The 22,847-nt window shown below is 46.3% G+C and overlaps 1 protein-coding gene across 1 annotated transcript in view; it reads right to left on the reverse strand.

Annotated features, from left to right (window-relative positions):
- The window catches only part of LOC144508679 (elongation factor 1-alpha 2), a 53,056-nt gene extending 32,850 nt beyond the window's left edge, over nucleotides 1-20,206 (reverse strand). The window contains exons 1-4 of the mRNA XM_078236925.1: nucleotides 19,766-20,206; nucleotides 18,941-19,106; nucleotides 12,590-12,769; nucleotides 10,202-10,498 (exon numbers count right to left, since the gene is read on the reverse strand). Coding sequence (XP_078093051.1) covers nucleotides 10,202-10,498; nucleotides 12,590-12,769; nucleotides 18,941-19,084 — 621 coding nt within the window. The 5' untranslated portion in view covers nucleotides 19,085-19,106; nucleotides 19,766-20,206. The remainder of the gene's footprint in view (nucleotides 1-10,201; nucleotides 10,499-12,589; nucleotides 12,770-18,940; nucleotides 19,107-19,765) is intronic.
- Between the last annotated feature and the right edge of the window lie 2,641 nt (nucleotides 20,207-22,847).

Genomic DNA, 22,847 nt, shown 5'->3' on the forward strand with positions numbered 1-22,847 from the left:
GGAGCATCCGGAATAAGGTGGGTGAACTTGCAGCATGGGTTGGTACCTGGGACTTCAATGTTGTGGCCATCTCGGAGACATGGATAGAGCAGGGACAGGAATGGTTGTTGCAGGTTCCAGGGTTTAGATGTTTCAGTAAGAGCAGGGAAAGTGGTAAAAGAGGTGGAGGTGTGACATTGTTAGTCAAGGACAGTATTACGGTGGCAGAAAGGACTTTTGATGAGGGCTCGTCTACTGAGGTAGTTTGGGCTGAGGTTAGAAACAGGAAAGGAGAGGTCACTCTGTTGGGGGTTTTCTATAGGCCTCCGAAAAGTTGCAGAGATGTAGAGGAAAGGATTGCAAAGATGATTCTGGATAGGAGCGAAAGTAACAGGGTAGTTGTTATGGGGGACTTTAATTTTGCAAATATCGAATGGAAAAGCTATTGTTCGAGTACTTTAGATGGGTCAGTTTTTGTCCAATGTGTGCAGGAGGGTTTCCTGACACAGTATGTAGATAGACCAACAAGAGGCGAGGCCACATTGGATTTGGTACTGGGTAATGAACCAGGCCAGGTGTTAGATTTGGAGGTAGGGGAGCACTTTGGTGACAGTGACCACAATTCGATTACGTTTACCTTAGCAATGGAAAAGGATAGGTATATACCGAAGGGCAAGAGTTATAGCTGGGGGAAAGGAAATTATGATGCGATTAGGCGAGATTTAGGATGCATAGGTTGGGGAAGGAAACTGCAGGGGATGGGCACAATTGAAATGTGGAGCTTGTTCTAGGAACAACTACTGGGTGTCCTTGATAAGTATGTACCTGTCAGGCAGGGAGGAAGTGGTCGAGTGAGGGAACCGTGGTTGACGAAAGAAGTTGAAACTCTTGTGAAGAGGAAGAAGGAGACTTATGTAAAGATGAGACGTGAAGGCTCAGTTAGGGCGCTTGAGAGTTACGAGTTAGCCAGGAAGGACCTAAAGAGAGAGTTAAGAAGAGCCAGGAGGGGACATGAGAAGTCTTTGGCAGGTAGGATCAAGGAAAACCCTAAAGTTTTCAATAGGTATGTCAGGAATAAAAGAATGACTAGGGTAAGATTAGGGCCAGTCAAGGACAGTAGTGGGAAGTTGTGCGTGGAGCCTGAAGAGATAGGAGATGCGCTAAATGAATATTTTTCGTCAGTATTCACGCAGGAAAAAGACAATGTTATCGAGGAGAATACTGAGATACAGGCTATTGGACTAGATGGGATTGAGGTTAATAAGGAGGAGGTGTTAGCAATTCTGGAAAGTGTGAAAATAGATAAATCCCCTGGGCCGGATGGGATTTATCCCAGGATTCTGTGGGAGGCTAGGGAAGAGATTGCAGAGCCTTTGGCTTTGATCTTTATGTCGTCATTGTCTACAGGAATAGTGCCAGAAGACTGGAGGATAGCAAATGTTGTCCCCTTGTTCAAGAAGGGGAGTAGAGACAACCCTGGTAATTATAGACCGGTGAGCCTTACTTCTGTTGTGGGCAAAGTTTTGGAAAGGATTATAAGAGATAGGATTTATAATCATCTAGAAAGGAATAATTTGATTAGGGATAGTCAACACGGGTTTTGTGAAGGGTAGGTCGTGCCTCACAAATCTTATTGAGTTCTTTGAGAAGGTGACCAAAGAGGTGGATGAGGGTAAAGCAGTTGATGTGGTGTATATGGATTTCAGCAAAGCGTTTGATAAGGTTCCCCACGGTAAGCTATTGCAGAAGATACGGAGGCATGGGATTGAGGGTGATTTAGTGGTTTGGATCAGAAATTGGCTAGCTGTAAGAAGACAGAGGGTGGTGGTTGATGGGAAATGTTCATCCTGGAGTTCAGTTACTAGTGGTGTACCGCAAGGATCTGTTTTGGGGCCCCTGCTGTTTGTCATTTTTATAAATGACCTGGATGAGGGCGTAGAAGGATGGGTTAGTAAATTTGCGGATGACACTAAAGTCGGTGGAGTTGTGGACAGTGCGGAAGGTTGTTGCAGGTTACAGAGGGACATAGATAAGCTGCAAAGCTGGGCTGAGAGGTGGCAAATGGAGTTTAATACGGAAAAGTGTGAGGTGATTCACTTTGGAAGGAGTAACAGGAATACAGAGTACTGGGCTAATGGTAAGATACTTGGTAGTGTGGATGAACAGAGAGACCTCGGTGTCCATGTGCATAGATCCTTGAAAGTTGGCACCCAGGTTGATAGAGTTGTTAAGAAGGCGTACGGAGTGTTAGCTTTTATTGGTAGAGGGATTGAGTTTTAGAGCCAGGAGGTCATGTTGCAGCTGTACAAAACCCTGGTGCGTCCGCACTTGGAGTATTGCGTACAGTTCTGGTCACCGCATTATAGGAAGGATGTGGAAGCATTGGAAAGGGTGCAGAGGAGATTTACTAGGATGTTGCCTGGTATGGTGGGAAGGTCTTATGAGGAAAGGCTGAGGGACTTGAGGTTGTTTTCGTTAGAGAGAAGGTTAAGAGGTGACTTAATAGAGGCATACAAGATGATCAGAGGATTACATAGAGTGGATAGTGAGAGCCTTTTTCCTCGGATGGTGATGGCTAGCATGAGGGGACATAGCTTTAAATTGAGGGGTTGATAGATATAGGACAGATGTCAGAGATAGGTTCTTCACTCAGAAAGTAGTAAGGGCGTGGAATGCCCTGCCTGCAGCAGTAGTGGACTCGCCAACATTAAGGGCATTTAAATGGTCATTGGATAAACATATGGATGATATTGGAATAGTGTAGGTTAGATGGGCTTTAGATTGGTTTCACTGGTCGGCGCAACATCGAGGGCCGAAGGGCCTGTACTGCGCTGTAATGGTCTATGTTCCATATTCTATGTGTCTGCGTGAGTTTCCTCCGGGTGCTCCGGTTTCCTCCCCCAGTCCAAGGATGTGCAGGCTAGGTGGATTGGCTGTGCTAAATTGCCCCTTGGTGTCAGGGGGATTAGCTAGGGTAAATGCATGGAATTATGGGGATAGGGCCTGGTTGGGATTGTGATTGGTGCAGACTCGATGGGCCGAATGGCCTCCTTCTGCACTGTAGCGTTCTATGATTCTATGATCAGTGGGATACACATAGAGACAAGAAAACTTCTCTTTAACCCTGACTCTGGTTTATGCTGAAATTTCCGGACGCCTTACTGAAAGCCAAGTTAGTTTAAAAATGGATGGGTGGTTACATTAACCGTCTGAAATCAGAGCAAATAGTTTCACCATCTCACACGGGGATGAGCCACAGGATGCTTTTAGCACCTTCCTTTCAGCACTGGAATATCTTACTGACAGGCTGATATCACACACCCACGATCTGATCTCTCATTTCCCTTTGAGTTTGACAGTGTGAGGGGGATGGGTGACTCAATGGAATTGAAAGGTGTCACGTACGAGCGACCATTTTGAACAGGCTGCTTATCGAGTGGAGGTAAAATGGCCTCTCTCTCTCTCTCTCTCTCTCTCTCTTACACACAGAGCAGTCCTGGCACTGAGTGAACGGCAGACACTCGACAACAGCCAATAATCCCCTAGCAACTGACCGTCAGCTCTGAGCGAGAGGATGACATCGCATTCTAATTAATTAAACTCTCCTTCACTCCCACTATAGAGAGTAAGAGAGTCATTTGCACAGCTAATTATAGCCCGGGTGATTCAATGTCAGGAACACTTCATTCCACATCAACAAAGTCTTTTTTCCAGCTCAGTCCCGGCCTCTGGAATTGCGAAAGGGCCTTTCCTCTCGATTCTCAAAGACAGCCTGACAGCTTTCAAAGATGGCTGCAGCTTTTGGATTTAGAACTTTCCCTCTCTGCTCCAACTCTGGGTCCAGACTGTGGGAACGATTATCTCCCGAAAGAGACGATAATGCCCTCAGAATGGGGGGGCCCCGCCACTAACACCGGCACCAGTTGTACAGGACCAATACTACTGTGCCCTGTCTGTTCCAGGCAATAATATGACAGAACAGAGGGAGCTATTCCAGGTCATAGCAGGTCACAGCATTGAAAAAGCTTCCTCACCCCTCTCTTTTTTGTCAGTTATCCTAAATGTGTGACTTTACCAACCTGTCAGCCAGCCTCTCCTTACTTACTCTCTCAAAATCCTTCACATTGTCAGTGAGCACTGCTCTGAGGCAGAAGGTCACGGCTTAATGTCACCATACTGATGGCTGGCACTCCCAGTGCAGTGCTGAGGGAGTGCCGCACCGTGGAAGATACCAACAATAAGATGAGACATTAACCGAGGCCCCATCTGCTCTCTCTCTCTCTCTTTCTCTCAGGCGGACGTTAAAAAAATCCCACGGCACTACAGCAAAGAAAAACAGGAGAGATTTCCCCGGTGTCTTGGCAAATATTTATTCCTCAGCCCACATCGCTAAACCAGATTGTCATTATTTCATCACCATTTGTGGGATCTTGCTGTGCAGAAATTGGCCACCTGTGTTTCCTGCACCACAGCAGTGACCACACTTCAAAACTACGTCACTGGCTATTGAGGCGGGTTAAGACTGTGAAAGGCGCTATAGAAATGTAGTTCTTCCTTTGGAAGAGCATCGGCTGACATTTTCACAGAAAAGAAACTGATCGGGTGACAGATTGGCCCAGGAGCCAAGATTCTGGAATGTTCCCTCTGGTTGGCCTGACTGATCATCTTTTTATAACCAGCACCTGACAGCAGGCATCCATTTCAGACAGCGAGCTGGAGGGGTGGAGGATAAAGGCTGAGTAATGTCCTGGCTTTGCTCCTTAATCCACCACCACTCCCACCATCAGTGTTTGAGAACTTTCCAGCCAGCGGAAAGCTGGTCTCAGATGTCACCAGCTGACTGACAACGTTTGTGAGATTCCTCAGGTGATAAAAATAAAGATAGTCACGCTTCGCTCCATCTATGGGCACTTGGCTCAGCTTTACACACAGCCAGTGCCTGTGACGCACCCTCTACATGTGTAAAAATACACGGCTCGGACAACTCCTCCGCTCTCAGTGAGTGAAAACATGCCACCCAATGCCAGCTTCCATCTCCGATTCTGTGTGAGGAACAGCAGGGGGGCATTCAGCCCCTTGAAGCAGTTCTACCATTTCATTCAGATCATGGCAGATCTGTACGCCAGCTACAATCATCCACCTTTGCTCCATATCCCTTACCCAACACGGATCAAACAATCCCAATCCTGAAAGACCCAATTGATGCCAAGTATCCAACAGATTTTGGGGGGTGGTTCTAGTTTGCCACCACCCTGTTTGGAAAGAATTGCTTTCCTCGCATCACCCTAGTACATCCTGGCTCTAACTCTGCCGCATTGCCCCCCTCGCCTAGATTCTCCCGCCATCAGAAAACAAGTTCCCTCTATCGACCCAATCAAATCCTTTTAAATATTTTACATACCTCCCCTCCCATTCTCCCCAATCTCCAACACTTCAGGCAATACAAGTCCACTCAATGCAATCTGCCTGCATCATTTAGCCCTTTAATCCTCAGGAACATTCAGGTGGATCTGTGCAGCTTCCCCACACAAGGTATGACACCCAAAACCAGATATAATTATTCTAAATGGGGTCTGACAGATCTCTCTATCGCTTTCCACCCTTTGTATCCAGACCCCTCGAAATAAAGGACATTACATTATTATTTTGTGTTATTTTTGTATCCTTATGCTCAGGACAGGAAGCCTGGGGAATTGAGGTAATTGGAGGGGACCCGGGATTATACACATTGCTGTGTTGAGCTGTGAAAGGTATTGAATAGAATGGAAAAGAGTGAGGAAAAATCCAATGTGTAAAGATGCAGGCAACTTTCAGCAAGTTGGGAAGGGTGAAGGTAGATTTGAATCGAGAAGAGTTAATGGACAATGGGAGGCCTTCAAAGAAGGGATAGTTGGAGAACAGGCACAGGGTCAAAGGGTATCCAAAGCTGGAGCTTTTTGGAATATTAAAGATAGAGAGATTGCAATGAAACAGGAAACACAGCCTGTCATTAATGTCCGTTCAACATTCGGTGGAAAAAGAAGCTAAATGCAGAAAGTGTAGGTAATACAGAAACGGGGGTAAAAGGATGGTGTTCGAGGATAGATTAACAGGCAGTAACTCACTTTGATGGCAAAACAAACTAAATAGCACAGTTTTAAAGGGGGCCCAGGAGCAGGGAGAACTGTGGGTGTTTGTGTACAAGTTGAAGGTGACAGGACAAGTTGAGACTTATTTTGAAAGATGCATTTGGGATCCCAGGAGTCCCTCAGGGTAGTGACCCAGACCCAGCCATCCTCAGCTGCTTCATCAATGACTCTTCCTTCCATGATAATGTCAGAGTGGGGATGTCCAGCACCATTCACGACTGCCCCGATACTGAAGCAGTCCATGTCCAAATGTAGCAAGACCTGGACAGTATCCAAGCTTGGGCTGACAAGTGGAAAGTAACATTTATGCCACACGTGCGCCAGGCAATGAACATCTCCAACAAGAGAGAACCTACCCATCTCCCCATGACTCACCATGGCATTACCATTCCCCCACTATCAACATCTTGGGGGTTACTACTATTGACCAGAAACTGAACTGGTGTAGCCATATAATAGATTTAATAGAAATATTTAAAATCTCGAAGTATTTTGAGAGAATATATAAGGAGAAACTGTTTCCAAAAACAGAAAGGTTGATACTCTGGAACAGTTTTGGTCTCCATGTTTAAGGAAAGATGCACGAACATTAGAGACAGTACAGCGAAGGTTCACCTGGTTGGTTCTTGGGATGAGGGAGTGTCCAATGATGAGAGGCTGAGTAAATTGGGCTTAATTTCCCTGGAATTTAGAAGAATTAATTTAGAAGAGGCGATCTCTTTGAAACCTCCAAGATTCTGAAGGGTTCTGACAGGACAGAGATTGAGAGATTGATTTTCAAATAGGAGGTAAAAGACAGTGCAGGGATCATGGATATGTACTCTAATTGGCAGGATGTGATTCAGGATGTTCCCATGGGATAGACACTGGGACCACAGCTTTTCACTACATTAATAAATGACAGATGAATGAAAGATGAACCGTATATCAGACTTGCTGACGGGACTATGATAGGTGGCCCATTAAGTTGTGCAGCATGGGAGCAGAACATTGCAAAGGGGCACTGACTGTTTAAGCGAATAGGCAAGACTTTGAGGGTTGCAGTATAATCATTCATAGAAATCATTGAAACCCTACAGTACAGAAAGAGGCCATTCGGCCCATCGAGTCTGCACCAACCACAATCCCACCCAGGCCCTACCCCCATATCCCTACATATTTTACCCACTAATCCCTCTAACCTACGCATCTCAGGACACTAAGGGTCAATTTAGCATGGCCAATCAACCTAACTCGCACATCTTTGGACTGTGGGAGGAAACCCACGCAGACACGAGGAGAATGTGCAAACTCCACACAGACAGTGACCCAAGCCGGGAATCGAACCCAGGTCCCTGAAGCTGTGAAGCAGCAGTGCTAACCACTGTGCTACCGTGCCACCCAGGAGGAATAATGTAGGAAAGTGAGATATCGTCCACTCTCCACCCAAGAAAGATGGATCAGAATACTTTCTAAATGATGAGGAGCTCGGAGTTATGGATTGAAGGGCCCAAACACAGGAATGACTGAAAGCAAGGGGGCAGATACAAAAATAACACAAAATAATAATGTAATGTCCTTTATTTCGAGGGGTCTGGATACAAAGGGTGGAAAGCGATAGAGAGATCTGTCAGACCCCATTTAGAATAATTAAGGAGAGAGATTGCAACAAGAAAGCTCCTGGAAAAGGTTCACACCAACCCAAGCCTGTCGCTACACAAGGACCTTACCGACCCTGCCTCTGCCCGCCTCCCATCACACCAGCCTGCGTGACTAAGACCGCATGCCAAGGAATAACAGTGCTGACCCCATGGCAGCAGGAATGGAACCAACACCCCACCATTAAAAACCACTTCCCCTCAACACAGATCCCACTGCCCGTCCACCCAGCTTCAACCTACCCCTGCCAACACTGGGCTCTCCTCAACTGTTTCCGCACCGGCCAAGGCCTTTGTGCAGCAAATCAGCGCAACTGGGGCCTTGCCGGACTGCAGCTATGGTGCGTCCCAGTCAATGATTCACATCATTGAAGACTGACTGAGCGGAGAGCTCAGAGAGCTCGGAGTCACTATGGAAGCCAGTTCCGGGCTTGGTAATCACGGCACACGCTAAAAGAAAAACTGCAATTGATGGAATTGAATGCAAGTGATTGATCTGGTTAGGGAACTGGCGGGGTGAATCAGGGAGCAGGGATAATGAGCAGGCAGTCCAATTGGCAGGATGTTGTTCCACACGGATCTTTGCTGGAGCCTCAGCTATTCACTGCATCCATTAATGACTAAACTGATGGAGTAGGAGTCTATATCGCCAAATCTGAAGATGATGCAATTAGAGTGGTGTGGTAAGCTGAATATCACATCACAATCTAATGGAGTTGCCAATTTTATTATGGAAGGATAGAGAATATTACACAGAGAGATTGATAGGTTCAAGGAATGAGCAAAACTGTGGCAAATAAATTTTAATTTAGGCAAAAGTGAAATCATCCACTTTGGATCTAGAAATGCCAGAACAGGGAACTTTCTAGATGGTGGAAAACAGAAATGTGATAGTCCAAGAACACTTGGTGGGGTGGGGCCCAGATACAGAAGAGAATCTGATGAATCAAATGTTGCCCTTTATATCTGGAGGACTAGAATTCAAGGGAGAGATATTATGCTACAGATGGACAAAGCCCGAGTTAGATTTAGAGTTAGTGTGAGCTGTTCTGGGCACCAGAACGATATACCAGCCTTGGAGGGAGTGCAGCGTAGATTTATCAAAATGTTAAATAGATTCTGAGGCGTGAACTATAAAGAGCGATTGCAGAATTTACAATTGTATTCCCTGGAATTTAAAAGGTTAAGAGGTCATTTAATTGCAAGTTTCAAGATATTAAGGGGAACTATCTATGTGAGATAGAGAAAAACTCTTTCCTCTGGTTGGAGAGCCCAAGACTGAGAGGTTTAAAATTTAAATTGAAGTGAAATTAGGAAACATTTCTACACACACAGGGTGGCAGGAGTTTAGAATCTTCTTCCACAAATGGCTACTGATGTATTGTGAGTTTGAGACTTATTGTGGGGCAAAGGAGGATATGTGGAATGGGGGCAGATCAGCCATGACCTCACTGAAAATTGGAACAGGGTCAAGGGGCTGAATGGGCTCCTCCTGTTCCTATGTATCCAATTATATTCTGGTCTGTTGGAGCCCGTTGAAGGTTCCAGGGTAGGTTGAGAAAGTGGTTGATAAGGCATGTGGAATGCAGAGCTTTATAGATAGAAGCAGAAGGGTTAACAAGTAAGGAAGCTATTGATGACTGTTACAAACTGGCTTGGCCTCAATGGAGTATTGTGTCCAATTCTAGACACTTGCCTTAGCTTGACAAGAATAGTTCCCAGAATGAGTTGCTTCAGTTAGATTGGAGAAGTTGGGACTGTTCTCCATAGAGAAGAGAAGATTAAGAGCTGATTTGATTGAGGTATTCAAAATCATGAGGGCACCAAACAGGATAGCTAAAGAGGGGCTGGTGGGAGTGACGAGAATCAACAACGACACGAGGAGTTGGATAAGCAGCTGAAGAGAAAATATTGGCGTGGCTCCAGGGAAGGACAGGGGAGAGAGATTAGTCAAACTGCTCTCGCAGGGAGTCTGCATGGATCCAACAACCCAAATGGCCCCGTTACGTGATGAAACCAATCCAAGATTCAAATACTTTGTAAAAGTTCATTCCTCCCCTGCGTTGAGTCAGGTATCTGTTATTGTAATTATATCATAATCCCATGTGACTACCTGTGCCAGCAGTTCACCAGCCTTATTTACCACACTCCGAGTATTTACACAGATGCATTCTAAACCCACATCAGTCTGTTTTCATTGGCACCCCACCATCAAACGCTCAGATAAATAAGCACAAAAGTGCCGGTAGAACTGTAACACAACATGGTCACAGTTATAGAAATGTACACCAGCGCAAGTCAATGTTCAGAGAACCCTAGCCCAGCACAAGTCAGTCTCTTCAGGAGATGAGGACATTAGGGAGAAAAATCCTGACTTGATTCAGGAATTTCAGGTCTAGCAGAGAAATTTTTAAACTAAATGTGAACACTGCGCGGCAACAGGTAGGTCTTACTCACGTTGGGGGAGGCCTCAAGCATGTTGTCACCATGCCAACCAGACACTGGCACAAAGGGGACAGTGCCCGGATTGTAGCCGATCTTTTTAATGTAGGCGCTGACTTCTTTCACAATTTCATCGTAGCGTTTCTCGCTGTAAGGGGGCTCGGTGGAGTCCATTTTGTTGATGCCCACGATGAGTTGTTTCACACCCAGGGTGTAGGCCAGGAGGGCGTGTTCACGGGTCTGACCATTCTTGGAGATGCCAGCTTCAAACTCACCAACACCAGCCGCTACAATCAGCACAGCGCAGTCAGCCTGGACAGAGAGAGAGAGACACAGTCAACAACCATCATTCCATGCTACCGCAACTCTGTGCTCACTGACCTCTGCCCTCTGTGCTCACTGACCTCTGCCCTCTGTGCTCACTGACCTCTGCCCTCTGTGCTCTGTGCTCACTGACCTCTGCCCTCTGTGCTCACTGACCTCTGTGCTTGCCAGCCGCCATACCCTCAGACCCTTGCCCACTGAGTCATGTGCTTCCTGATCCATGTGCTCACTAACTGCTGACCTTTGCACTCTCTCTCACCCCCATTGGGTCCCAGCCCACCAATGTCTCAAATTTTAAAATTCTTATTGTTTTCAAATCATTCCATGGTCTCAATGCCTCCCACTCTTTGTTACCTCCTCCAGCTCCATAACCCTCTCAGATCTCTGTGCTCCTCCAATTCTGGTTTCCTATCCATCTGCCTGTCCAGTCACCCTATCACTAGTGGCCATGCGTTCAGTTTCCTGATCCCTAAGCTCTGCAACTCCCTCCCTGTGCCTCTGTGCCTCTCTAACTCACTCACTCTGTGCCTCTCTAACTCACTCACTCAGTGCCCATCCAACTCACTCACCTCCCTAATGTCTGCCTAATGTTCTGCTGTTTGATCCTCATAGCTCCTTCATTGCTATTATTTAGGTCCCATGCCAGTTTCTCAAACTCTTCATCTCACCCTTATTAACATTTATTTCCATTCCTTTCTCCTTCATCCAACTTCCTATTAAATGTATCATAGAAACATAGAAGATAGGAGCAGGAGGAGGCCATTTGGCCCCTCGAGCTTCCTCTGCCATTCATCACGATCATGGCTGATCTTCCAACTCAATAGCCTAATCCTGTTTTCTCCCTATAACAGTTGATCTCATCCATCCCAAGTGCTATATCCAGCCGCCTCTTGAATACATTCAATGTTTTGGCAATAACTATTGATACTATCGATACTATTCATCCGGACCGCTCAATTGCCCCGACATTCCCACCACTCTGAATTTTCAATTTTAAATTTATTAGTGACCATAGTTGATCTTTCCTGAAGGAATTTCTCTTCATTCTTGGGATGTGGGCAAACCCCTCAATTTCTTACAACCTTTCAAAAAACTGAGGGAATTACTGAGCCATTTCAAGAGTCACCCATGTTGATATAGGACTGGAGTCACAAAGCCCCGGAAGGGTAAGGACAACAGCATTGCTTTCCTGAAGGATATTAATGAACCAGTTTCTTTACAACAACCTGACAGCTTTTGTCAAGGACTATTTTTATTAGATTTTGATCTTTTTTAAACTTAATTGAGACTTTTCAAACTACCATGGTGGGACTTAAACTCAAATTCTACTGGATTACTAGCCCAGGCCTCTAGATTACCAGCCCAGCATCATAATGGGGATAAGGCGGAAAAATGAAGTTGTGGATTATCACATCAGTCATGATCTCATTGAACGACAGAGCAGACTCGATGGGCCGAATGGCCTAGTTCTGCTCCTACATCTTATGGTCTTATAACCAATATACCGTTGCTATACCAACGTACAACAAACAAGGATCAATAATTTGATGCAGCATCACTGGGTTAGGAATTGAGAAAGATCAGCCAAAGTTCACTCCCAGTTGCAATTCAGTGATGCCCGCGGGAGACTGTGGGAACGTGTCTGTCACAAGATAGAATTGGACTTGTTTGTGATGCCCTCGACAAACCATTAGCCTGTTTGCACTCATCATCTACACTTACACAGAGAATAGTCACTTTGGTGAGAAAAACTACACCCAAAATCCTCCAGAAACAACACGTTCCTCCAACTCTAACCTCTTGCAATCCCCTATTCCTTCGTGCAACCATTGGTGGCCATGCTTTCACTTATCTACTCTCTTTCCTCTTTTAATCTACTTCTTAAAATCATCCTCTTTGACCAAGCTTTTAATCACCTTTCCTCAAGTCTCCTTCTTTCGATAATTGGTCTGATTATGCCCCTATGAAGTGCCTTGGAATGGCCTATTCTATTCTGAATGCTCCTGGGAGGGGGGGTGGAAATATAATATTTCCAATGCCAGGCTTGGAAATCTCCATGTACATTATCCTCTGACTGACCTGAGAGGTTCCGGTGATCATGTTTTTAATGAAGTCCCTGTGTCCTGGAGCATCAATGATGGTGATGTAGTATTTTGGTGTCTCAAATTTCCACAGAGAGATGTCAATGGTGATCCCTCGCTCTCGTTCAGCCTTCAGTTTGTCAAGGACCCAGGCATACTTAAAGGAACCTTTACCCATCTGAGCAAGAAGACAGAGATGAGAAAGGCTATCAATGTGAACGCTCTGTGACAATTAGATGATTCCACTCTGAGGAGCATCATTAATCCATTAGAGTCCAGAACTAAATTACCACCTTTCAGATCTCAAAATCAACCTGTTGGAAGGAAGAAACGTACGAGCTTATTGAAGTTCAACCAAACACTGTTAAAGTAGAAAACACAGAAGGAGTCCATTCGGCCCATTATGTCCATGCTGGCTCCTTCAAGGCGTTATCCAATCTGTCCCACTTCCCCATAGCCCTGCATTTCTTTCAGTTTCAGATATTTCCCCAATTCTCTTTGTGTGTTTCTATTGGATCTGTTTCCACCACCCATTCAGGCAGCACACTGGAGACAGTAAAGTGAAGAATGAGGCAGAATGGGGCCATTAATTGATAGTAAAATTCGGACAGTGTGTCTTACTGAACAGACTGCCTGATCTAAGTCAACAGTCACAATGTTGTGTCCAATTTTGCCAAGACATTCCCTCAGTGCACCAACTTCAAATTGATTCTGTTGCAGATTCTATCACTCCCACACTGCACAGAGAAGCATTCACTCCTCACCGAGCCCCTCACCTCAGCTCAATGCAACTGGCTCCCTCCACATAGTCTGAGGTTTCACTCCAATGCTACACAAATGTCACATGGTCTTTTCCTGTGCTAAACGTACGTTAAGAGGTGATTTAATTGGAGTTTAAGACATGAAGGAGACAGAAAGGGATAATAGAGAGAGACTAGGGCCAAGGACCACTGTTTAAAAATTCAGGGGTGAAATTCGGAAACATTTCCACACACAAGGGGTGGTAGAAGTTTGGAACTTGTTTCGACAAATGGAAATTGTTGCTGGATCAATTGTTAACTTTAAATCGGTGATTGATAGAGTTTTGTTTACCAAGGATATCAAGCAAGATGGGAAAAGGGCAGAGTTAGATCACAAATTAACCACAATCTCTTAAAACAAGCTCAGGATTCCTATAGCTATCAAGTATGTTAGATATAGTTAGCTAATAACGTGAAATCCTTTCATCTCAACCATTAGCAGCGGCACAGTGGCACAGTGGTTAGCACTGCTGCCTCACAGTGCCAGGGACCGGTGTTCGATTGCCAGGTTGGGTCACTGTCTGTGTGGAGTTTGCACATTCTCCCCATGTCTGCGTGGGTTTCCTCCGGGTGCTCTGGTTTCCTCCCACAGTCAGAAAGACGTGCTGGTTAGGTGCATTGGCCATGCTAAATTCTCCCTCAGTGTTACCTGAACAGGCGCCGGAGTGTGGTGACCAGGGGATTTTCACCGCAACTTCATTGCAGTGTTAATGCCTACTTGTGACTAATAAATAAATTTTAACTTTTAGTGTGAATTCCATTAGCCTACTTTGAATATTCCCCTCTAACAAATAGGTCCTTCTGTAGAACTTGTCAGAATCCAACTCTCCAAAGGAATAGCCCCCATCCTGAGCATTCTTTGTCCAGCACGGAGTTTGAATGGCACCAGGCCTTCAGAACCCAAGCCTATTTTCACAATCTCCAATTCTAGTGTCTAAAGTTATTGGAATTCCAAACTTCCAGTGGATCCGATCCTGACAAAACATGCAACTAGGGATCACATATTGGCCCAACCTTCCCAATCTCAAGTTGCTATTGGTCAGTGGGTAGCACTCTGACCTCTGAGTTGGAAGGTTGTTGGCTTCAATCCCACCCCAGAGATTTAAGCAGGTGTAACCTAACAGTTCAATGTGGCACTGAGGGAGTGCCGCTCTGCCAAAGGTGCTGCCTTTCCAGCAAGATATTAAACTATAAACCAATATTTATCATTTAACCAACATCACTCTAACTGATTATCATTGAGTCATTCTAGTTGCTGCTTCAGGGAGCTGGTGTGAAAATTGATTTTTTTTCCCTATGTGACACACTGCTGCACTGTGCTATAGAGCAGCCTGAGATTCTGCTTTCTGAATCCCAATCTTTATTTTTCTTGTAAATAAGTACAGGGAATATGAACTGTACTTGTGCTCCCTGTGACTTGAAGTTTATATTTTTGTTTGATCACATTCCGGGGACATTTCCCACATTCAAGGTGCTACAGAAATGCAATTTGTTGCTGTTGGCTACAGGAGAGCAACAACAATTTGTAAAACTCATAGTTCCCAGAGCGGGTTGCCAACCCTGGCAGGATTTATTCCTGGAGATTTTATCACATGAACTCACGCCTCTAATCCCACACCAATCGAACGTGCTAACCTTTTCTTCATCTCCAGTAAGTAAGAAACGTACATCTATTCAAAGAAAATAATAAAGGATGCAGACATTTGTTTGGATGTCCCTCTGATTGGATTTTCTCCTGGGGCGCTCGCAGTAGGATCTTTAATTCCCAGAGACTCCAGGGTAATCTTGGAGAATTGGCAACCGCAACAACAGCACCTGACATTTACTGGCCAACCCTAATGGCCTCTGAAAATGGCGCTGATTGCCACTGAGTGGCTTGCTCGACCATATCAGAGGGCAGTTAAAAATCAACTCCATCGCTGTGGCTCAGGAGCCGTGTGTAGATCAGGCTGAGTAAGATTTCCTTCTCTAAACGCCATTCGCAAATTAGTTGTGCTTTTATGATAATCCATTAGTTTGATGGTCACCATTTCCGAGAACAGCACTTTATTCATTTAGATAATTGAATTTAAAATTCCCAGCCAGCAGGATTCAAACTCATAAACCCCTGGGATCATGACTCCAGTCTGCGGGATGAATTTTCAGCAACAGAACAAGTATGTATCAATGCCAGAGGATTAAAACGTAAAATCCCTACAGTGCAGAAGGAGGCCATTCGGCCCATCGAGTCTGTACCAGCCACAATCCCACCCAAGCCCTATTCCTGTAACCCCACACATTTACCCTGCTATCCCCCTGACACTCGGGTCAATTTGCCATGGTCAATCAACCTAACCAGCACATCTTTGGACTGTGGGAGGAAACCAGAGCACCCAGAGGAAACCCCCGCAGACACGGGGAGAATGTGCAGACTCCACACAGACAGTGACCGAGGCCAGAATTGAACCCAGGTCCCTGGTGCTGTGAGGTGGCAGTGCTAACCACTGTGCCACCATGTTGCCCTAGGTTTTGGAAGGGATCAGAGAGAGAGGGAGGGGATAAACCAAAGAAAACATGCATGGGAGATTCTGAACTAGAGACAAATCAACAAGCCTTGCCTTGACTATTTCTTTTGTAGATCATGTCTGGTCTGTCCATTTCCATGGACACCTGGCAACCAACATCGTGTGACCAATCAGATCAGTTAGAAAAACCACCAGTTGCTATCCAGTTTGTTGAGTGGGCGGAATTCCAATTATAGTACAAGAAAAGCTTCCGATTGGACAAATTCCTGCGTTAAAGGTGCTATATAAATGCAAGTTGTTGTTGCCTTTGGTTTCCATAGTGACCCATTATTTAACCTCCTAATTCTAACCCAATCAAACTTTCCAGCTTCAATCATTTTAGAATAAATGAAGAGATTAGAAAAAAACCTTCTCTGATTTTTCTCCCAGCTTCTCTCCTGAAAATTAATCTTCAATTCCTGAAGACTCCAGGGACCCAGGCCAGCACGGTGGCACAGTGGTTAGCACTGCTGCCTCACAGCGCCAGGGACCCAGGGCAGCACGGTGGCACAGTGGTTAGCACTGCTGCCTCACAGCGCCAGGGACCCAGGGCAGCACGGTGGCACAGTGGTTAGCACTGCTGCCTCACAGCGCCAGGGACCCGGGGCGGCACGGTGGCACAGTGGTTAGCACTGCTGCCTCACAGCGCCAGGGACCCAGGGCGGCACGGTGGCACAGTGGTTAGCACTGCTGCCTCACAGCGCCAGGGACCCAGGGCGGCACGGTGGCACAGTGGTTAGCACTGCTGCCTCACAGCGCCACAGACCCAGGGCGGCACGGTGGCTCAGTGGTTAGCACTGCTGCCTCACAGCGCCAGGGACCCAGGGCGGCACGGTGGCACAGTGGTTAGCACTGCTGCCTCACAGCGCCAGGCACCCGGGTTCGATTCCCAGCTTGGGTCACTGTCTGTGTGGAGTTTGCGCGTTCTCCCCATGTCTGCGTGGGTTTCCTCCGGGTGCTCCGGTTTCCTCCCACAATCCAAAGATGTGCGGGTTAGGTGGATTGGCCATGCTAAATTGCCCCTTAGTGTCAGGGGGGCTAGCTAGGCTAAAATACTTGGATTAAGGGATAGGACCTGGGTGGGTTTGTGGTCAGTGCAGACTCGATGGGCCAAATGGCCTCCTTCTGCACTGTAGGGTTTATGAATTGGTAACACGAGACAAACACCAAAATGGCAGGGCACATCGCTGGCTTTTTAAAAAATGAATAAGTTTCATACGGACTCAGAACTTTAACTCTGTTTCTCTCTCCACAGACGCTGCCGGACCTGCTGAGATTTTCCAGCATTTTCTGTTTTTATTTCAGGTTTCCAGCATCTGCAGTATTTTGCTTTTATTTTTAAAAAAGGGTGTTTGCATTCCGTCTGGAATCAAATCCTACTTCATAAAATGGAGGCCTGAAATATATAAATATATTGTAAACCACTGGGAACTGCTTTCTCAATAATTCAAAAAACTTCCATATTCAAAGGTGCCGGCACCATGACTGGGACAGAATTCTGCTGGGAGTGAGGTTAGGACCACGCTGCAAACGTGTTGGGATTGGGGCTGTACTCAGGCAATGCTGATCAGATATGCAGCAGGAACACTCCCGGGATACAGGTGGGACTCTGCAGGGAGGCTGTGCTGATTATGGTGGGAATCTGTTGGAATTCTGTTGGGAAGGTGCTGGGAATGTGATGGGAAATTGCTCAGAAGCTGCTGGGATTGTGTTGGGTACCTGGTGGGAATGTGATGGGAATCTGGTGGGAAATTGCTGGGATTAAGTTGGGGAAAATGCTGTTTTTTTAATTCATTCATGGGACATGGGTATCACTGGCTGCCCATCCCTAGTTGTCCGATGGCAGCTGAGGGTCAACCACATTGCTGTGGGTCTGGAGTCACATGTAGGCCAGACCGGGTAAGGACAGCAGATTTCCTTCCCTAAAGGACATTAGTGACCCAGATGGGTTTTTCCAACAATCGACAATGGTTTCACGGCCATCAGTAGATTCTTAATTCCAGATATTTTTTATTGAATTCAAATTCCATCATCTGCTGGGGCAGGATTCGAACCCGGGTCCCCAGAACATTAGCTGCGTTTCTGGATTAATAATCTAGCAATAATACCACTCGGCCATTGCCACCCCATTGAGATGAGGAAGATGCTGGGATTGCGTTGGGAAATCGCTGGGAATGAGTTGGGAAATCGATGGGATCGAGTTGGAAAACTGCTGGGTTTGGGTGAGGTGGAGGGCTGCTGGAATTTAGTTGGAGGGCTGCTGGGTTTGGGTGTGGTGGGGAGGTGCTGGGTGGGGGTGGGGGACTGCTGGGTGGGGGTGAGGGCTGCTGGATGGGTTGGGAAGGTGCTGGGATTGAGTTGAGGGCTGCTGGGTGGTTTGGAGTGGGGGATGCTGGGTAGTTTGGAGTGGAGGGCTGCTGGGTGGGGGATGGGGCTGCTGGGTGGTGGCTGCTGGGTGGGTGGGTGGATGGGTGGTGGCTGCTGGGTGGGTGGGTGGATGGGGGGTGGGGGTTGCTGGGATTGAGTTGGGGCTGCTGGGTGGAGGCTGCTGGCTGGTTTGGGGGGGTGGGGGCTATTGGGATTGGGGGGGCTGTTGGGTGGGTGGGGGACTTCTGGGTGGGTGGATGGGGGCGGTGGGAGCTCCTGGGTGGGGTGGGGGCTGCTGGTTGGTTTGGGGGGAGCTGCTGGCTGATTTGGGGGGGGCTGGTTGGTTTGGGGGAGGCTTCTGGCTGGTTTGGGGGGGTGGGGGCTGGCTGGCTTGGGGGGCTGCTGGTGGGTTTGGGGGGACTGCTATGTGGTTTGGGGTGAGGCTTCTGCCTGGTTTGGGGGGTGTGGGGGCTGCTGGCTGGTTGGGGGGGGCTGCTGGTTGGTTTGGGGGGGCTGCTGGTTGGTCTGGGGGCTGCTGGTTGGTCTGGGGGGGGCTGCTGGCTGGTTTGGGGGGGCCTGCTGGCTGGTTTGGGGGGGGTTGGTTTGGGGGGGGGGGGGTGTTGCTGGAATCTGCGTTACCTCTGCCGCCTCCTTCTCGAACTTCTCGATGGTCCTCTTGTCGATGCCGCCGCATTTATAGATCAGGTGGCCGGTGGTGGTGGACTTGCCGGAATCGACATGGCCAATCACCACGATGTTGATGTGGATCTTCTCTTTGCCCATTGGTGCCGGGGGGAGGAAAAAGCTGCCAAATAGTCAGAGAAAATCAAGCAACAAATCTCCCAGTCTTCCCAGCCAGGGACAAGGTTAAAAGGTCAAAGCATTTCACACCAAATCTATTCACAATTACAACCCCGAAATGATGGATAAAGTCTCCCAGCCTTTATTCTAACAGAATATTCATATAATTTAACCACAATCTGCAGATCCAGACAATATCCAGAAGGAGCCGGTGTCAATGCAGTTGGATTCTTGTTCTAAATATAACTCCAGTCTCTCTCACTAATGGGAATTATTCCCTCTGCCCAATGTTCACTCTGGAAAATCCCCCCTCCCCTAGAATTACAGATTAAATCCCCGCTATTTTCAGCTCCGCTGAATAATCTCTGCGTTAATTCCCGGAGTTATTCATTGTATTCAGCGCCCGAACTCTGTATATTTTTCTCTGCCTCTCTCCCCTGTCTTTCTCTGGTGATTTATTCCCGTCTCACCCTCTGTATTCCTGTCATTCTCTCTCTCCTATTTATCTATCTTTCTCTCTCCATCCCTCTCTCCCTGGGCTAGCAGTCCTGTTTATTGACCGGCACCCTGTATAACTGCTGGAAACCCCCCCTCCTCCTGCCCCCTCTCCCCGGGCTTTGCCCCCTTTTTCTCTGCAGCCCCAGCCTGGCTGCCCTCTCTTACCTGCCGCTGCTGCCAGGGAGCCGCTGCTGCCTGTCGCTGCTTTTTATTGTGGCTGGAGGGCGGTGTCTTGGATGAAGTTGGCGCTGCGCAATGCAGCCTCCCCCCTCTCCCTCCCTCCCCCCTCCCTCTCTCCCCTCCTACAGCAATGCGGTAAAGGAGCCTGCAAACAGAATAACACACTGCAGAGAGAGAGACAGAGGCTGTACTGGGGACAGAGAGACAGACAGACAGACAGAGAGAGAGAGACAGAGAGAGACGCACAGAGAGAAACAGAGGTTGCACTGGAGACAGAGAGAGAGGCACAGAGAGAGACAGAGACAAACAGACAGAGAGACAGAGACGCTGCACAGAGGGAGACAGAGAGAGAGGCAGACAGAGGGGTTGCACTGGGGGAGAGAGAGAGATGGGAGGAGGTGAATGAGCAGAATGCGAGGTGAGCAGAAGGGGACAGAATAATTCACCAAATAACAACCCTTGTACGCGCTGGACGCAATGACAGCTCCAATCTATACAGTGGTAAACAGCAACCACTGCCTATCGAGTAGAGAAAAGCAATGCCCGTGTCCATTGTAGAATATAGAGGGGCCTTGTGAATATTATAAACACAAGCCTGTGACAGTATTATTGCCATTAGCAGTTAACGTGAATGTTCAAAGGAATAACTGCTCCTGAACAGATGAAGCCATTGTGGATGTTATAAAGAATAGCAATCTCCATATTATAGTGAATTGGAGTGTCTGTATTTATTATAGAGAATAGCAGCTGCTGTACCTTCTGGAAAATAGCATTTCCCTTGTATATTTATTGGAGGGGACATCAGCCCCTCTGTATGTTATAGAGAATAGTAGCCCCTGTGTATATTATAGAGAATAGCAGCCCCTGTGTATATTATAGAGAATAGTAGCCCCTGTGTATATTATAGAGAATAGCAGCCCCTGTGTATATTATAGAGAATAGCAGTCCCTGTGTATATTATAGAGAATAGCAGTCCCTGTGTATATTATAGAGAATAGCAGCCCCTGTGTATATTATAGAGAATAGTAGCCCCTGTGTATATTATAGAGAATAGCAGTCCCTGTGTATATTATAGAGAATAGCAGCCCCTGTGTATATTATAGAGAATAGTAGCCCCTGTGTATATTATAGAGAATAGCAGTCCCTGTGTATATTATAGAGAATAGCAGTCCCTGTGTATATTATAGAGAATAGCAGTCCCTGTGTATATTATAGAGAATAGCAGCCCCTGTGTATATTATAGAGAATAGCATCGCCTGTGTATATTATAGAGAATAGTAGCCCCTGTGTATATTATAGAGAATAGCAGTCCCTGTGTATATTATAGAGAATAGCAGTCCCTGTGTATATTATAGAGAATAGCAGTCCCTGTGTATATTATAGAGAATAGCAGCCCCTGTGTATATTATAGAGAATAGCAGCCCCTGTGTATATTATAGAGAATAGTAGCCCCTGTGTATATTATAGAGAATAGCAGTCCCTGTGTATATTATAGAGAATAGCAGTCCCTGTGTATATTATAGAGAATAGCAGCCCCTGTGTATATTATAGAGAATAGTAGCCCCTGTGTATATTATAGAGAATAGCAGTCCCTGTGTATATTATAGAGAATAGCAGCCCCTGTGTATATTATAGAGAATAGTAGCCCCTGTGTATATTATAGAGAATAGCAACCCCTTGTATGTTATCGAGAATAGCAGCCACTGTGTATATTATAGAGAATAGTAGCCCCTGTGTATATTATAGAGAATATATTATAGAGAGTAGCAGTCCCTGTGTATATTATAGAGAATAGTAGCCCCTGTGTATATTATAGAGAATAGCAACCCCTTGTATGTTATCGAGAATAGCAGCCACTGTGTATATTATAGAGAATATATTATAGAGAGTAGCAGTCCCTGTGTATATTATAGTGAATTACTGCCCCTGTGTATATTGACGGGAATAGCAACAACTTTCTATATTATAGACAGGAGCAGCCTCTGTGAATATTACAGAGAATAGCAGCCCCTGAGGGAGCTAACACCATACTGAGGAAGGACATTAGCTCTGACAATGTAGAATTTGTATAGATAGAGTCAAGAAACACCAAGGGGTAAAAACATTAGTGGGGACCCCCAAACTGGAGTGTTGGTGTCTGGAATGACATTAAACAGGAAATTAGAGATGCATTTGAGAAAGGGAACATCTGTAATTATGGGTTACTTTAATCTGCATTTCGATTGGGCAAATCAAATTAGTCACAGTACCGGAGAGGAGGAATTCCTGGAGTGTCCACGGGATGGTTTTCTGGAGGAATACATTGAGGAACCAAATAGAGAACAGGCCATTCTAGACTGGGTATTGTGTAATGGGAAAGGAATGATTGGACATCTAGTTGTACGAGATCTCTTGGGGATGAGCGACCATAATATGATAGAATTCTTCATCAAGATGGAAAGTTGTGTGGTTAAATCTGAGACCAGCGTCCTGAATCTTAATAAAGGCATCTACAATAGCATGAGATGCGATTTGGCTATGATTGATTGGGAAACATTACCAATCAATCATAGCCAAATTGAAAGGGATGACAGTGAATGGCAGGACTGACGTATGAGGAAAGATTGAGTCGGGTTCGGATTGTATTCGCTGGAGTTCAGAAGGATGAGGGGGAATCTCATAGAAACCTATAAAATTCCACCAAGACTAGACAGGGTAGATGCAGAGAGGCTGTTCCCAACGGTGGGGGAGTCCAGAAGCAGGGGTCACAGTCTGAGGATTCAGGGGAGACCATTTAGGACAGAAATGAGGCGAAATGTCTTCATCCAGAGAGCGGTGAATCTGTGGAATTCACTACCACAGAAAGTAGTTGAGGCCAAAATGTTGTGTGATTTCAAGAAGAAATTAGATGTCGCTCTTGGGGCTAAAGGGATCAAGGGATATGGGGGGACTGGGGGAGGGGTTCAGGATATTGAATTTGATGATCAGCCATGATCAAAATGAATAGTGGGGCAATGTCAAAGGGCCAATTGGCCGACTCCTGCTTCTAGTTTCTATGTTTCTACCTGTGTATATTGTATAGAATAAC

This window comes from Mustelus asterias, chromosome 20 (assembly GCF_964213995.1).
Source record: "Mustelus asterias chromosome 20, sMusAst1.hap1.1, whole genome shotgun sequence".
Classification (NCBI taxonomy): domain Eukaryota; kingdom Metazoa; phylum Chordata; class Chondrichthyes; order Carcharhiniformes; family Triakidae; genus Mustelus; species Mustelus asterias.